Raw genomic sequence first — 15,572 nt, 5'->3', positions numbered from 1 at the left:
CTCCTCGCTGCCCCCTCCCACGCCGCTGCCTCCTCGCTGCCCCCTCCCACGCCGCTCCCTCCTCACCGGCGTTCGCTCTTCGCTGTCCCCTCCCACAGTGCAGTGCGGCGCTCCCTCCTCGCTGCCCCCCCTACACTGCGCGGTTCTCCTTCCTTGCTGCCCCCCCTACACTGCGCGGTTCTCCTTCCTTGCTGCCCCCTGCTCACCACCCCCTCCCGCAGCGCTCCCTCCTCACCAGCCCTCCCACACTGTGGCGCTCCTTCACCGTCCCTCCCACACTGCGGCGCTGCCTCTGTACTGGACTAATGGACGAAATCTTCAATAGGGTTTGATCCCGCGAGCGTGACTTGATCCCAGAAGGAAGTCCGAGTCCCTGGGCCACAGCAGTGACCGAATGCAGGGCTGGTGAGTGAATTATTTCACAGAGTTTATCACCTGGTCGCTGTTACTGTGCAATCCTTGAAGCCCTGAGATTTCTGGCTGAGCCCCAGCTTCAGGTAAGCCTGTGAACGAGGTAATTGGGAGCTTTTCAATTGAGGTCAAGTGACTTCAGCTGACAGGACCGGAGCAGTTTGAGTCAACAGCAAGGAAGGTAGGCAGAGGAAGCACAGTGTGGGTTTTCTCCACAGATCTCCGACTTCACAAGTCCGGGGGTGTGGCTTTTGTGAGCCTATTTCACTTACCCTAAGGTAACAGCCAACATTTATTAACTTTTACGGTTAAGTCCGAGTGTGCCTTAGTTTTTTTTTACTTCGGCTTGCAGTTTGAGGACAGACCGTGTGGGTGATACGTAAATCGGTGCTGTTGGTGTTGAGGGGGCTGGTCTGGGGCTGCAGGGTGACACTGATCAGTGGGTGAGGTGGGCAGGGCACAGGCAGATGGAGTTGAATGCTGGTCCGTGAGAGGTGATGCACACTGAGAGGACTCCTAACGGTAGGACTTGTGCAGTGAATGGTGGGGCCGCAGGGAGTATTGAAGAACAGGGGGACCTCGGTGTATGAGTCCAGGCAGATGTGGTGAAGGCGGCGTACGGGATACTTGCCTCATGAGCCGGGACACAGTATAAGAGCAGGGAGGTTCTGGTACAACTTCTGTATGGCTGTATTGGAAAGGAGGAAATGTTGGTGCACATTCAGGAGGGTAAATCCCCAGGGCTCTACCCCAGGACGCTAAAGGAAGCGAGAGAGAAGATACTGGGGCTCTGGGGAGACTTCTTCATCTTCATTAGCCGCAGCTGAGGTACCAGACAACTGGAGAGTAGCTAACGTTGTCCCCTTGTTCAACAAAGGCAGCAGGGATAAGCCTGGAGACTGGAGGCCAGTGAGCCCTGCGCCAGTGGTAGGGAAGCTGTTGGAGAAGGTTCCGAGGGACGGGATATGGGCTCACTTGGAAAGGCAGGGAGTGATTGGGAGGAGTCAGCATAACTTTGTGCAGGGAGACCTTGTCTCACAAATCTGAGTTTGTTGGAGGAGGAAATGAAGCAGGCAGGCAGAGCATGGATGTGGTTTACACGGACGTAATTAAGGCTTTCGACGAGGTTTCACACAGTAGGCTGATCCAGAAGGTTAGGGTGCAGGGGATCTGAGGCGTGTTGGCAAAATGGATCCATAGCTGGCTTGGTGATGGGAGGCAGAGGGTGGCGGTGCATGGGTGTTTCTGCAGCGTGCTGTACCGCGGGGATCGGCGCTGGGACCTTTCAGGATTAGAATGCAGGTGGTCTGATCAGTAGGTTTGCAGGCAAGATGGAAATCAATGAAGTCAGGGGTCGTGAAGAAGGTTGTCTCAGGATACGGCGGGATGCAGATCAGCTGGAAAGTTGGCCGGAGAGGTGGCAGATGGAATTTAATCCAGACAAGTGTGAGGTAGTGCACTTTTGGCAGGTCAAATTCCGATAGGACGTATGAAGTAAATGGCAGGGACCTTGGGAGTGTTGATGTACAGAGAGACCTTGGAGCACAAGTCCGTAGCTCCCTGAAAGTGGTGACGTGAGTGGGTAGGGTGGTGAAGAAGGCACGCGGGCAGAGGCATTGAGTACAAGGGTTGGGACGTCACCCTGCAGCTCTATGAAACATTGGTTAGACCACACTTGGAATATTGTGTACAGTTCTGGTCACCACACGACAGGAAGGACGAGGTAGCAACAGAGAGAGTGCAGAAGAGATTCCCCAGGGTGTTGCCTGGAATGGAGGGCTGTAGTTGTAAGGAGGGATTGGGTGGGCTGGGGTTGTTCTCACTGGAATGTCGGAGGCTGAGGGGTGACCTTCTGGAGGTTTGTAAAAATTATGAGGGGCGTAGACGGGGGGAGATTGTTGGTGTCTTTTTCTCAGGGCAGAGAGTCTCGAACTCGAGGTCACAGATTTAAGGTGAGAGGCGAGAGATTGTGAAGGGGGTTTGAGGGGTAGGTGGTGGAGGCAGATACGTCGATGATGTTCAAAGGCATTTGGACAGGGGCATGGATGGGAAAGGGAGGGATACGGGTCCAATATGGGCTGTGGGATTAGTGTGGACAGGCATGGAGGACATGGGCTGCAAGGGCCTGTTTCTAAACCACTGGGTAAAGCACGGCTGGAGTATTGTACACGGCTGTGGAGGAAGTAGGTGAGCAGAGGCATTCCCCAGGGTGGTGCCTGGGGTGGAGCGTTCCCATTATGAGGAGGGACTGGAGAGGCTGGCTCTGTCCTATAAGATATCTTTATTAGTTACATGTGCATCTAAACACACAGTGAAATGCATCTTTTGCGTAGAGTGTTCTGGGGGCAGCCCGCAAGTGTCACCACACTTCTGGCGCCGACATAGCACGCCCACAGCTTCCTAACCCGTACATCTTTGGAATGTGGGAGGAAACCGGAGCACCCGGAGGAAACCCACGCAGATACAGGGAGAATGTACAGACTCCTTACAGATGGCGGCAGGAATTGAACCTGGGTCGCTGGCGCTGTAATAGCGTTACACTAATCACTACACTACTGTGTGCCTGCCGTGTCCTTCCTGAGGCGGAGAAGGCTGGGGGTGCGGGGGGTACCTGGTAGAGGTGCACACATCTGGGGGGGGGGGGGGGGCCGGCAGAGATAGGGTGGGAGGTAGGAAACTTTCTCCCCACTGCAGAGGTGACCAACACCAGAGGGCACAGGGTCAGGGCAAGGGGGGAAGAGGCTGAGAGGGGAACAGAGGGGGAGCTTTCTCCCTCCGGAGAGGTGGGGGGTGGAATTGGAACAGTGCCTGGGCAGGCGGGGGGGCAGAGACTCTCACAACATGAAGTATGCAGACGGGCACTTGAAGGAGGATGAGGGGAGACACGATAGAGGTGCACAAAATATTAAGAGGAATGGATAGAGTGGACAGCCAGCGCCTCTTTCCCAGGGCACCAATGCTCAATACAAGAGGGCATGGCTTTAAAGTAATGGGTGGGAAGTTCAAGGGAGATATCAGAGGAAGGTTTTTTACCCAGAGAGTGGTTGGGGCGTGGAATGCGCTGCCTGGGGCGGTGGTGGAGGCAGGTACATCGGTCAAATTCAAGAGATTGCTAGATAAGCATATGGAGGAATTTAAAATAGAGGGATATGTGGGAGGAAGGGGTTAGATAGTCTTAGGCGAGGTTTAAAGTTCGGCACAACATGGTGGGCTGAAGGGCCTGTATTGTGCTGTACTGTTCTATGTTCTATGAGGGCAGGCGCAGGTGGTGATGCTGGCCTTTGTTAGCCGGAGCGTAGAATGTACAAGCAGGGAGATGATGATATCACTTCATAAACCACTGGTTAGACCACGGCTGGAGCACTGTGTGTGGTTCTGGTCAGTACACGCGAGGAGGGGTGTGACTGCTCCGGAGAAGGGGCGTTGCAAGGGACAGGGTGTCTCTGTTATGGGAAGAGAATGGAGAGGCTGAGGGGTGACCTGACTGAGGAATGCAAAAATATAAACGGGCATTGATGTTAGGAACCTTCTCCCCCACAGAGCAGTGTCTAAAACTGGAGGGCACAGGTTTGGAGGGTGACCTGTTGTCTGACTAGACTCACAGTTGAATTGCAGCTGAGCCCCGGCTCAAGGTGATCGATCGGGCAGGTGGTGTGTTTAACTGACTCCCGTCTGATGCTGGGTTTTTGTGAATGCTGAGACTTCAGTGTGCATCATGAAGCAGCCATCACTGATACACTTCCTTTGTTCCTCGTCTGTGATGTGTTCAGCAAAGTAACTGTACCCACCAGGTAACAGGACGGACCTTGTACATCCTGGTCTTTGTATGTCTCACTCTGTGTGTGTCTGTGCGGTGTGTGTATGTGCGTGCAGTGTGTGTGTGTGTCTGCGGTGTATGTGTGCATATATCTGTGTGTGTGTGCATGTATCTGTGTGTGTCTGTGTGGTGTGTGTCATGTGTGTGGTGTGTGTCTGTTCAGTGTGAGTCCCTGTGGTGTGTGTGTATGTGTCCGTGCGGTGTGTGTCTGTGCAGTGCGTGTGTGTCGGTGCAGAGGGTGTGTGTGTGTGTATGTGTCCGTGCGGTGTGTGTGTGTGCAGTGCGTGTGTATGTGTATAACTGTGTGGTGTGTTCATCTCTCTTGTTTGTGGCTGTCCCTGCGCCTGTCTCTGCCTATCGTCCTGTAGATCCTCCCTCTCCGTGTGTCTGTCACCAGCTCGGTTTCCCCACGTGTCTGCCTGAGTCTTGCCTCTTCCATGTTCCCAATCTCCCTTCACACCTGTCCCCTCGCAATCCATCCTGCTGCCTCTAACTCCCTTCTCTCCCACCCACTGCCGTTCTATCCCTCTGACTCTCTCCCTTGCTCATACTCTCCTTAACCTGTGTGTATCTCTCCCCCATCTCCCTCCCCCCTCCGTCTCCTCCCTCCCCCTCTCCTTTCCATCTCCCTCCCTCACCCCCTCGGCTCTCTCACTCCCGACGCTTTCCTTCATTGATGAACAGCTCAGACCTGTCAGCTCTGTGTCGGAGTATGGCTCCATTCATCTCTGAACGTGAGCAGCTCCCAGCCTGACCTCCCTTTTCACACCCTGTTTCTTTCAATTATGGGGCTGTCATTCTAACGATACCTCAAATAACTGGGTGCCAGCCACTGACAGCAGGGTATAAACACTCCTGACCAGATTACAGCTCATTCAGAGAGAGAAAATCCCAAGTTAGCAATAAAAACTCTGCAGAGATGTATCACCCCTCATAGACCACGGCATCCTCAGTGTAAGTGAGAGGGACTGAGAGACACCGGTCAGTGTGCGGACATCCCCCGAGAGAGAGAGAGGGACCGAGAGACACCGTTCAGTGTGTGGACATCGCCCTGAGAGAGACAGAGAGAGAGGGACTGGTCAGTCAGTGTACAGATCTCCCCCATGAGAGAAGGGACCGAGGGACACCAGTCAGTGTACAGACATGACCTGAGAGACTCCGGTCAGTGTACAGACATCCCCTTGTATATGTTTCTATTTAACTCTGAGCTACCTCCTGTCCCAAGCCCAGAGCCCCTTTTGTCTGCTACAGTACTGAGCTTGGCTTCCCCCTGCTGGCCATTTGAGATGTGTGCTGTCTCAGAATGGACCTTTTGTGTGTTTCTGTGTGTTTGTGAGGGCATTTTGCTCAATGTAGTCTGCAGAGGTGAGCAAGGTTTGGCATAGGCAACTACAATCAAGCAAATTCCTTGAGGAATATACAGTGTATAGGTATAAAGAAATTAGGAAGACCAAAAGAGGCAATGAAATATCCTTTTGAAGATCAGTGCCCTGATGAAGGGTCTCAACCCGAAATGTCAGCTGTCCATTTCTCTCCACAGCTGCTGCCTGACCCGCTGAGTTCCTCCAGCTCTTCAGTGTGTTGCGTGAAATATCCTTGGCAGGTAATATTAAGGAGAATTCAGATTATTTTTGTATATTAGGAGCAAGAAGAATCAAAATCAGAGTTATTATCACTGACATATGGCGTGAAATGTGTTGTTTTGTGGCAGCAGTACAGTGCAGAGACATAAAATTACTATAAATTACAAAATAAATAAGTAGTGCAAAAAAAAGGAACAATGAGGTAGTGTTCACGGGTTCATGGACCGTTCAGAAATCTGATGGCGGAGGGGAAGGAGCTCTTCCTGAATTGTTGAATGTGGGTGTTCAGGCTCCTGTACCTCCTCCCCGATGGTGGTAACGGGAAGAGGGCATGGCCCGGGTGGTGAGGGTCCTTAGTGATGGATGCCGCCTCTTGAAGATGTCCTCAATGGTGAAGGTGGGTGGGGGAGTATGTGTGGGGCCAGGGGATGTGGGTGAAGATATAGATGAATACTTCTCGTCTGTATTCACCAAGGAGACGGGTGTTGTAGATGGTGAGTTCAGGGAGGGATACAGGGATAATTTGGAGCAGATCAGTGTTAAGAAGGGGGAATGTTGGATATCATGGGATGCATAAGGGTTGATAAATCCCCAGGGCCAGATGAGATCTATCTGAGGTTTCTATGGGAAGCAAGGGAGGAGATAGCTGGGGCCCTGAGGGAGGTGTTTTGCACCTTAGTTAGCGCTGGCTGAGGTATGACAAGACTGGAGGATGGTTAATGTTGTTCCTTTATTTAAGAACTGCGGCAGGGACAAGCCAGGGAACTACAGACCAGTGAGCCTCGCATCAGTGGTCGGGTAATCCCGACGCATAGGATGTGGAAAGGCAGGGATGGTCAGCATGGTTTGGGTGGGGGAACTGCTGCTTCATGAATCTGATAGAGGTAAGGAAAGATATCGATAAAGGCAAGGCAGTAGATGTTGTCAATATGGACTTCAAGGCACCTGCGATCCAAGGCATGTTGGCAAAGTGGATCCAAAGTTGACTGGGCGATGGTGGATGGATGCAAGTCTGACCGCTGGTGTGCTGCAGGGATCGGCGCTGGGACCTTTCCTGTTTGTGATATATACGAACAACTTGGATGTGAATTTAGGAGGCCTGGTTAATAAGTTTGCAGATGCCAAGATGGTGTGTTGCCTCCCAGGTGCCAGGGTCAAGGATGTCTCTGAGTGGGTGCGGAACCTTCTCAAGGGGGAAGGTGAGCAGCCAGAGGTCACTGTGTACATTGGTACAAACGATATAGGTGGAAAAAGGCATGAGTGAATAAACTGAGTTAGGAAAGAGGTTAAAAAGCAGGACGTCAAGGGTAGTACCCTCTGGATTACTCCATGTGCTAGTGAGGGCAAAATAGAAAGATAGTTCAGATGAATGTGTGGCTGAGGAGCTGGTGCAGGAGGCAGGGATTCAGGTTCTTGGATCATTGGAATCTCTTTTGGGGTAGGGGTGACCTGTACAACAGAGACGGGTTGCACCTGAACTGGAGGGGGACCAGTATCCTGGCTGGGAGATTGACTAGTCTTTCTCAATTGGCAGGGGGCAGGACCCCGAGCAGGAGTGTGGCAGATGAGGCAAATACAGGAAGTCCCCGGATTACGAACGAGTTCCGTCTTTGAGTCTGTTCATAATTCGAATTTGTACGTAAGTCGGAACAGTTACGTACAGTTCACATCTAGCATCAATTAGTCAAATGTTTATAATTGAGAGAGAACGTGTGTGTGTAGGTATAAAAAACATTAAAGAAGCATTTCTTAAACTGTTTAGATAGAAAAGAAAAGATAATGATTGAAGGTTAACACTTACTCTCGTTCCGATTGATGTCTTGCATACCGGAAGGAGCCTTAATTAACAATTAAAATGACTTTATTAATTGGATGATGGGCCTGGTGTTGGAGAGTCAGGGCCTGATTCTGCTGCTGTAGAGTGAAGGTTAACTTCTGAAGGCAATTTCTTAAAGTAAACATCAAGGGTAGCTTGAACAGAGCTTTTCTTTTTCTCATTATAAATGGCCTTGTAGTAGCTGAGGCTGTCGGTAGCTATCCGGTAAACTTTGTTGAACCTCTCTGCGTTAGGATCTTGCTCCTCTAACTTTGCCATCCCCGCTCAATGAGACGAAAGGCTTCAGCTAACTCCTTTGTCGAAAACTTCTTGGGTTCTGGGGTTTCTTGGTCCCAGCCTTCGTCCTCAAGTGCTGTCATCTGTTGCTCCAGCTCCATAAGGTCCTCATTGGTCAGTTCTTCGGCATGGGATTCAAGCAAGTCTAAGACACCATCTTCATTGATGTCTAACTGCAGTTGATTATTACCAATATCAACCACAGCCTGCCTGGCTTCGGCGACGTCCTCAGCTGGAAATTCTTTAAAACCATCTGTGAATTGGGGGCACAGTTTGTTCCAGACCCTGTCCATGTTGGTTTTCTTCACTTCCTCCCAAGAATCTGCAATGTTTTTGATGCCATCGTAGCAGTTGTAATTCCTCCAGAACCCCTTTAAGGTCATTGCATCAGCTTGGGTAGCCCTGACTGCCTGTGAGAAGGTCCGGTGTAAATAGTAAGCCTTAAAGGAGGCTATGATTCCCTGATCCATTGGCTGAAGTGGTGACGTGGTGTTGGGTGGTGAAAAGACGACGTTTACATTCGGGTGAAGGTCATCTAAAGTGCTTGGATGTCCGGGGGCGTTGTCAAGCACAAGGAGAATTTTGAAAGGAATCTTCTTGACCAAGCAATAACATTCAGCAGCAGGAACAAAAAACTTCAGGAACCAATCTTCGAAGAGAGCTTTTGTTAACCAAGCCTTTGTGTTTTGCCTTCCAAATAACGGGAAGAGATGCCTTGATGATTCGGCTAAGTGCCCTTGGATTTAGGGAACGATACACAAGCATAGGCTTAAGCTTGAAATCCCCAGATGCGTTACCACCAAGCGATAACGTTAGCCTATCCTTGGATGCCTTATGCCCTGGAGCAGTTTTTTCCTCTTTTGAAATGTATGTCCTTTCAGGCATTTTTTTTCCAAAAGAGCCAGTCTCACCTACATTAAATATTTGCTCAGGCACATAACCTCCCTCCTCGATAATTTTTTCCAGCATTTCAGGAAACTCTCTCGCAGCACTTACATCGGCACTCACTGCTTCACCTTGCACCTTGATATTGTGTAAATTTACCCTCCCTTTGAAATGGTTGAACCAACCCCTACTTGCAACAAATTCTTCATCACAAGCACTTCACTTGCTGCATGTGCAGCCTTTAAATTACTGAAAAGGCTTCGAGCCTTTTCTTGCACTAAGCCAAGGCTAATAGGAATATTACGCTGATTTTGATCCTCTAACCAAACTACCAATAGCCTTTCCATTTCGATAAGTAAACCACTGCGTTTAGTGACAATTGTCGCTTTCATTGGGACAGAGCCTTTCACATACTCCGTTACTCTCCCCTTGTCCTTTATAACTGTCCCGATCGTTGACCGACTGTAGCCTAACGCTTTTCCAATGTTTGTTGGCGTTTCACCTCTCTCTGAACACTTTATTTCCACTATCGTTTCAATCGTGATCGTTTTCCTTTTCTTTGATGCATCACCATCACTTGCATCAGATTTACACTTTGAAGCCATAATTATGGGCCGACGAACCGCTTAAAACGCACAGTGTTTTGAGCGTCGCGCAAAATAGTCCGCCCGTTCGTTAGTACGAACCATTGTGTGTAACTCGATTCCTTAAAATAATAGGCTTTACGGAGGTCTGTTCGTAAGTACGGATGTTCGTAAGTCGGGGACTTCCTGTACTGCAGTCAATAAGAGCGAGCTGAGTAGACAGGATTATCTGGGGCACGGCAAAGATGGAGAGGAGACCGCTGGTTTAAACTGCAGTTATTTCAATGCAAGAGGTTTAACGGGGAACGTGGAGGAACTCTGGGTGTGGATCAGCTCTGGGGACTGGGGTATTATAGCTGTAATGGAAACATGGGCGAGGGAAGGGCAGCACTGATGGGTCAATGTTCTGGGAAGCAGATGCTACACGTGTGACTGAGGTGAGAGGGGTTGCCTTTTTGATGAGGGAGGACGTGACAACAGTGATATTCCAGGGGAGCTCAGAAACAAGGGGAGGGCCATTTTGATGGGATTGTATCATCGGACCCCGATTAGTCAGTGGGAACTGGAGGAGCAGAGAGATTGCAGATAGTTGTAAGAACAATAGGGTGGTATCAATGGGAGATTTTAACTTCCCTAACATTGACTGGGGCGCCTACAGTGCAAAGGGCTTGGATGGGGTGGAGTTTGTTCAATGCATCCGAGCAAGTTTCTTTAATCAAGATATAGAAGGCTCTACTAGAGAGGGCGCAACACTGGACCTTCTCTTTGGGAATGAGGGAGGGTAAGTGACTGAAGCATCAGTTGGGGAGAACTTTGGGGCCGTGACCACAAGTCTGTTAGTTTTAAAACAGAAAGATAGGAGGGGTCCACAGGTTAAGCTGCTAAACTGGGGCAGGGCCAATTTTGAGACATTAGGCAGGATCTTGCAGAGGTCACTGGGTGAGACTGCTTGCTGGTAAAGGGGCAAATGGCAGGTGGGAGGCTTTTAAAAGTGCGATATCAAGAGAACAGGGGCAACATGTTCCTACTAGGGTGAAGGGCAAGGCTGGCAGCTTTAGGGAACCCTGGCTGACGAGAGAGATCGAGGCTCTGGTCAGGAAAAGAAGGCATACATGGGTTTAGGCAATCAGGAACAAACGAATCCCTCGATGCAGGAGTACACCAGAGGGAAATCAGGAGGGCAAAATGGATCTGGCGGGCAGGGTTAATACAACTCCCAAGAGATTCGACAGCTATATTAGGAGTAATAGGGTGGCGAAAGAGAAGATGGGTCCCCTTAAAGAGTAATGTGGCTGTGTGTGTGTGTGGAGCCACAGGAGATGGGTGAGATCAGTTTTTCCTGTGAAGATCTTGGATGCTAGGGAGTTGAGGCAAATGAGTGATGGTGTCTTGGACCACACACGAATTACTGCAGCGGTCTTAAAGCATCTTTGGGCCTTGTGGGAAGCTGGGGAAGAAGTCGTGAAGGCCCTTGCAGACATATTTGCTTCATCTTTAGCCACAGGTGAAGTTCCCGAAGACTGGAGGGTGGCTGATGCGGTGCCGTTATTTAAGAAGGGCGGCAAAGACAAGCCAGGGAACTACAGGCTGGTGAGTCTGGCATCAGTGGTGGGTAAGGAATTGGTATTGGTTTATTATTGTCGCTTGTACCGAGGTCCAGTGGAAAACTTGTCTTGCAAACCGATCGTACAGATCAATTCATTACATGTTACTGGAGGGGATTCTGAAGGACGGGATCTATCAGCATTTGGATAGGCGAGAACTGATTCAGGACAGTCAACACGGCTTTGTGCGAAGGAAATCGTGTCTGACAAATCTGTTAGAGTTTTTTGAAGAGGTTATCAAGGGTAGATGAGGGCGGGGGACTTTGTCGTCGATATGGACTTTACCAAGGCCTTTGACGGGGTCCGGCGTGGCAGGCTAGTCTGGAAGGTTGGATTGCAGGGGATGCAGGGAGAGCTAGTGGACCGGATTCGCATTTGGCTCAATGGTAGGAAGCAGAGGGTGATGGTGGGAGATTGATCCGGAGGCCAGGGATGAGTGTGTGCCTCAGGGCTCGCCGCCAGGACCTTTGTTATTTATGTAAACAATCTGGATGAGAATGTCTCAGGCCTGGTTAGTACGTTTATGGATGGTACAAAAAACAGGTGGTATGGTAGACAATGAAGGTTATCAAAAATTACAGGGGCATCTTGATCAGCTGGGTCAGTGGGCCGAGGGTCGGCAAATGCATTCATTTGGGATAAGTGCGAGGTGTTGCATTTTGGGAAGTCAAACCAGGGTAGGACTTTCACAGTGAACGGTAGGGCCCCGGGAGTTTTATGGAACAGAGTTCAGGTACACAGTTTGCTGAAAGTGGAGTCACAGGTAGACAGGGCGGTGAAGAAGGCATTTTGCACGCTGGCCTTCATCAGTCAGGGCGTCGAGTAGAGGAGTTGGGGAGTTATGTTGCAGGTGTACAGGACGTTAGTGAGGCTGCACCTGGAGGTGTGGACAGTTCTGGTCGCCCTCCTATACGTGCAGAGATTTACAAAACTGTTGCCAGAACTTGAGGGCCTGAGTTACAGGGAGAGGTTGGGCAGTCTAGAACTTTATTCCTTGGAGAGTAGGAGACTGAGGGGTGACCTTACAGAGGTGTATAAAATCATGAGGGGCATAGATAGGGTGAATGCACTCAGTCTGTTTCCCAGGGAAAGGCAATCAAAAACTAGAGGGCATAGGTTTAAGGTGAGAGGGGAAAAATTTAAAGGGATCTTGGGGGGCGGGGGGGCAAGATTTTCCATACACAGGGTAGTCAGTACATGGAACAAGCTGCCGGGAAAGTGTTTGAAGCAGGTACATTAACATTTAAAAGACACTTGGATGTACATGGATAGGAAAGGTTCAGCAGGATATGGGCCTAACATGGGCAAATGGGACCAGTTTAGATGGGAATCTTGGGCCGAAGGGCCTGCTTCTGTGCTGTATGACCCTATCACTTGGAAACTGGTGGTAGTGTGGGCAGTGAGGAAAGTTGTCCAAGGCTACAGCAACTGGAAAGTTGGGTGGAGCATTGGCAGATGGAATTTAATCCCAACAAGTGTGAGGTGATGTGTTTTGCAAAGTCCACTAGGGGCACGAGTTGTACAGTAAATGGTAGGGCAGTAAGGAATGTTGATGAACAGAGGTACAAATCCATGGTTCCCTGAACATGGTAGCGTGTGTAGCTAGGGTGCTTGTGTGCATTCCTGGTCACCACACTGTGGGAAGGAGGTGGTTGTGCCGGGGAGATTCACCGGGATGTTGCCTGGACTGGAGCACTTTAGTTGCAGGGAGAGACCGGACAGGCCGGGCTTGTTTTCCCTGGAGTGACGGAGGCCGGAAGAGGAGGTGACCCGATGGAAGTGCACGAGACGAGGTGTAGATGTGGGGGATAGTCAGAACCTTTTCCCCAGGGTAGGGGTACCAAAGACAAAGGGGGACAGGTTTGTGAGAGGAAGTTTTGGAGGATTTGAGGGGAAAGTTTTTTTAAACAGAGCAGTTTATGGCTGGAATATCTTCCCAGAGGATTGGATATCATTACGAGGTTTAAGAGGGTTTTAGACAGTAGGCAAGGCATGAAGGATACGGTCCTAATGCGGGCAAATGGGATCAGCGTGGATGGGGAGCAGAAAGGTCGGCATGGACATGGTGGGCCGAAGGGCCTGTTTCCGTACTGTACGTCTGCACAGCCTGTGATGAGCCCGATCTGGGAAGTGAAAGCCCCTGGAACCCAATGGAAAACAGGAACGGGTTCATGGAAGACTCAGTGGCCGGGAGCAAAGGTAATTGTCACTGGGAGTTTGAGATGGGGCAGTGTCAAGGGGAGGGGTGACTATGGTTCTCCTTGGCTTAGGGGACTTCTAACTAATCCTGGGGGCCATGGTGGAGAGGTTTGCTGAGGAGACCCTGGTGAACAGTAAGTGTGCCAGTTCCCAGGAGGGATCGAAGGCCCGGTCACCTGTGGCTCGGGAAGTATTGGACCGAAGGCTCACAATGCCCTGGTCTCCGTCATTCCTTGAGCACCGACCTCTGGAATTCTCATGCTCCGTGACTCAGCTGTGCAGGGACAGAGTCTCGATGAAGGGTCTCGGCTCGAAACGTCGACTGTTTATTTCCCTCCGTCGATGCTCCCTGCATCTTGTGTGTGTTTCTCGACTGTGTGGAAACATCCGGATGTGGCTGGGGTTCAGTTTGTGTCCTGGGACGTTCCTCGGGACACTTCCTGTGGACGGAGGGAAGATCCTCTCTCCCTCTGTCCCGGGATGTTTGGGGACCGTGTGGAACATGCAGTGGCGAGGCTCGGCCAGCAGAGGATGCCACTGTCCCACTGTTGGGCAGGAGGATCGCGTCCACTGCACTCCGTGCTGGTCCCGACGCTGGGACAGGCAGCGGGCATACTGGTGCACAGCAAGATCCCACAAACAGCAATGTGATCCCCTCCCAGGTCGTGCGCGGCGCTCCTTCAGGCGGGGGCTTTGGCGCCTCGAACCCACCAGGTCTCGTCTCCCCCACCCACTCTTGAGTCCCTCCGCCGCCCTGCACATTCGCGAGCTGCGCTCTCACACCCAGTCGACCCCTCGCACACCCGCCGGGAGGACCCTCTGCTCCCTATAGAGTCGTACTGGAAACAGGCCCTTCGGCCCAACCGGTCTGTGCTGACCAAGATTCCCATCTAAGCCAGTCCCATTTGCCCATATCCCTCCCAACCTTTCTTATCCAGATACCTGTCCAAGTATCGTTTAAACGTTGTTAATGTACCTGCCTCACCCACTTCCTCTGGCAGCTCGTTCCATGTATTCACCACCCTCCGGGTGAAAAAGTTGCCCCTCAGGTTCCTATTAAATCTCTCCCCCCTCAGCTTAAACCTACGCCCTCCAGTTCTCAATTCCCCACCCTGGGAAAAAGACTGTGTACATTCACCCTGCCTGTGCCCCTCATGGTTTTATACACCTCTATAAGATCACCCCTCAGTCTCCTATGCTCCAAGGAAAACCGTCCCAACCTCTCTCCATAACTCAGTCCCTCGAGCCCTTTGAGTGGGTTGTGAGCAAGGGTGGTGTGGTCGGGCCAGCAGCCCAGGGCAGCATAAACCAGGGGTCAACCCATGGAGACTGCCCTGTCCCGCCAAGGAGCTGGGGGTTCTGAGCAAAGCGCGCATGCGCACACAGACACACACTCTCTCAGACACACACACACACACACAACCAGACATATACACACTCACACACACAATCAGACACACACACACACTCGTGCACACACACACGCTCATGTGCACAGACACACACGCTCAGACACACACGCTTATGTGCACACACACACTCTCAGACACACACACACTCATGTGCACAGACACGCTCAGACACACACGCTCAAGCGCGCACGCGCGCGCACACACTCAGACATACTCAGACACACACACACACACACACACACACACACACTCAGAGACACACAGATCAGTCTCCTGCCAGCAACTGGTTTTATAAATAAACTAATTTAATCTGTTTCTCCTTCAGCACTGGCGCAGCGTTCCGCTCCGGGCTGCGTGTCCATGGTAACAGAGCTTGGCCCAGAACGGGAGGGAGTGAGACAGACAGTGTAGGCAGAGGGAGGTGGGTGTGAATGCTTCCCACCCCTGAACATCGGCGGTGGGGGTTACAGCCTCTGAACCGGCCGGGCAAGGTGGGCGGAATGGTTCTGTCTGGATCGGACTGAGGACCTGGGGAGGGGAGGGGGAGTGAGTTGAGGTCAGAGTGCATGGGTCAAGCAGCCATGCCCTGGGGTCGGCTGGGGTTGGGGTGGGAGCCCATGGTCCAGCCAGGCTAGGGCAACCCCTTCCCCACGTTAGTGACCGTGGCCCGGTCTCTGCACCCGGCGGAGGCTGAGGATGGTCTGGTTGGAGGTTACCGTGAGCTTGAGATCCTTCCAGCGGAGGGCGAGGTGAGGATCCTCTCCCCCCCAGCCCAAGACTACCAGGAGGCTGAGGGAAGCACCAGGGCCAGGATGAGGGTCACTGAGGTGGGCGAGGCTGGAGGGGGAGCACAGGAGTTGGCGTCGGCACCTGGGGAAGAGAGAGGAGTGAGATCAGAGCGGGGTGAGGGAGAGAAAGGAAACGGGCGGTGGGAGTGAATGAAGGGGAGGGGCAAAGTGAAGGG

General features: G+C 51.6%; 2 protein-coding genes across 2 annotated transcripts in view; both read right to left on the bottom strand.

The window, feature by feature from the left end:
- Positions 1-7,893: 7,893 nt before the first annotated feature.
- LOC127566548 (tigger transposable element-derived protein 1-like) lies at positions 7,894-9,414 on the bottom strand. The gene is given in 3 exon segments (XM_052008962.1): positions 7,894-8,613; positions 8,615-9,031; positions 9,034-9,414. Coding segments are annotated over 3 exon segments (1,518 nt in total).
- Positions 9,415-12,227: 2,813 nt separating this feature from the next.
- Positions 12,228-15,572, bottom strand: part of cntn5 (contactin 5) — a 58,457-nt gene continuing 55,112 nt past the window's right edge. Inside the window, exon 24 of the mRNA XM_052008987.1 lies at positions 12,228-15,478. Within this exon, the coding sequence (XP_051864947.1) occupies positions 15,387-15,478 (92 nt within the window). The 3' untranslated portion in view covers positions 12,228-15,386. The remainder of the gene's footprint in view (positions 15,479-15,572) is intronic.

This window comes from Pristis pectinata, chromosome 43 (genome assembly GCF_009764475.1).
Source record: "Pristis pectinata isolate sPriPec2 chromosome 43, sPriPec2.1.pri, whole genome shotgun sequence".
NCBI lineage: Eukaryota > Metazoa > Chordata > Chondrichthyes > Rhinopristiformes > Pristidae > Pristis > Pristis pectinata.
This window is presented reverse-complemented; position numbering and strand designations above follow the sequence as displayed.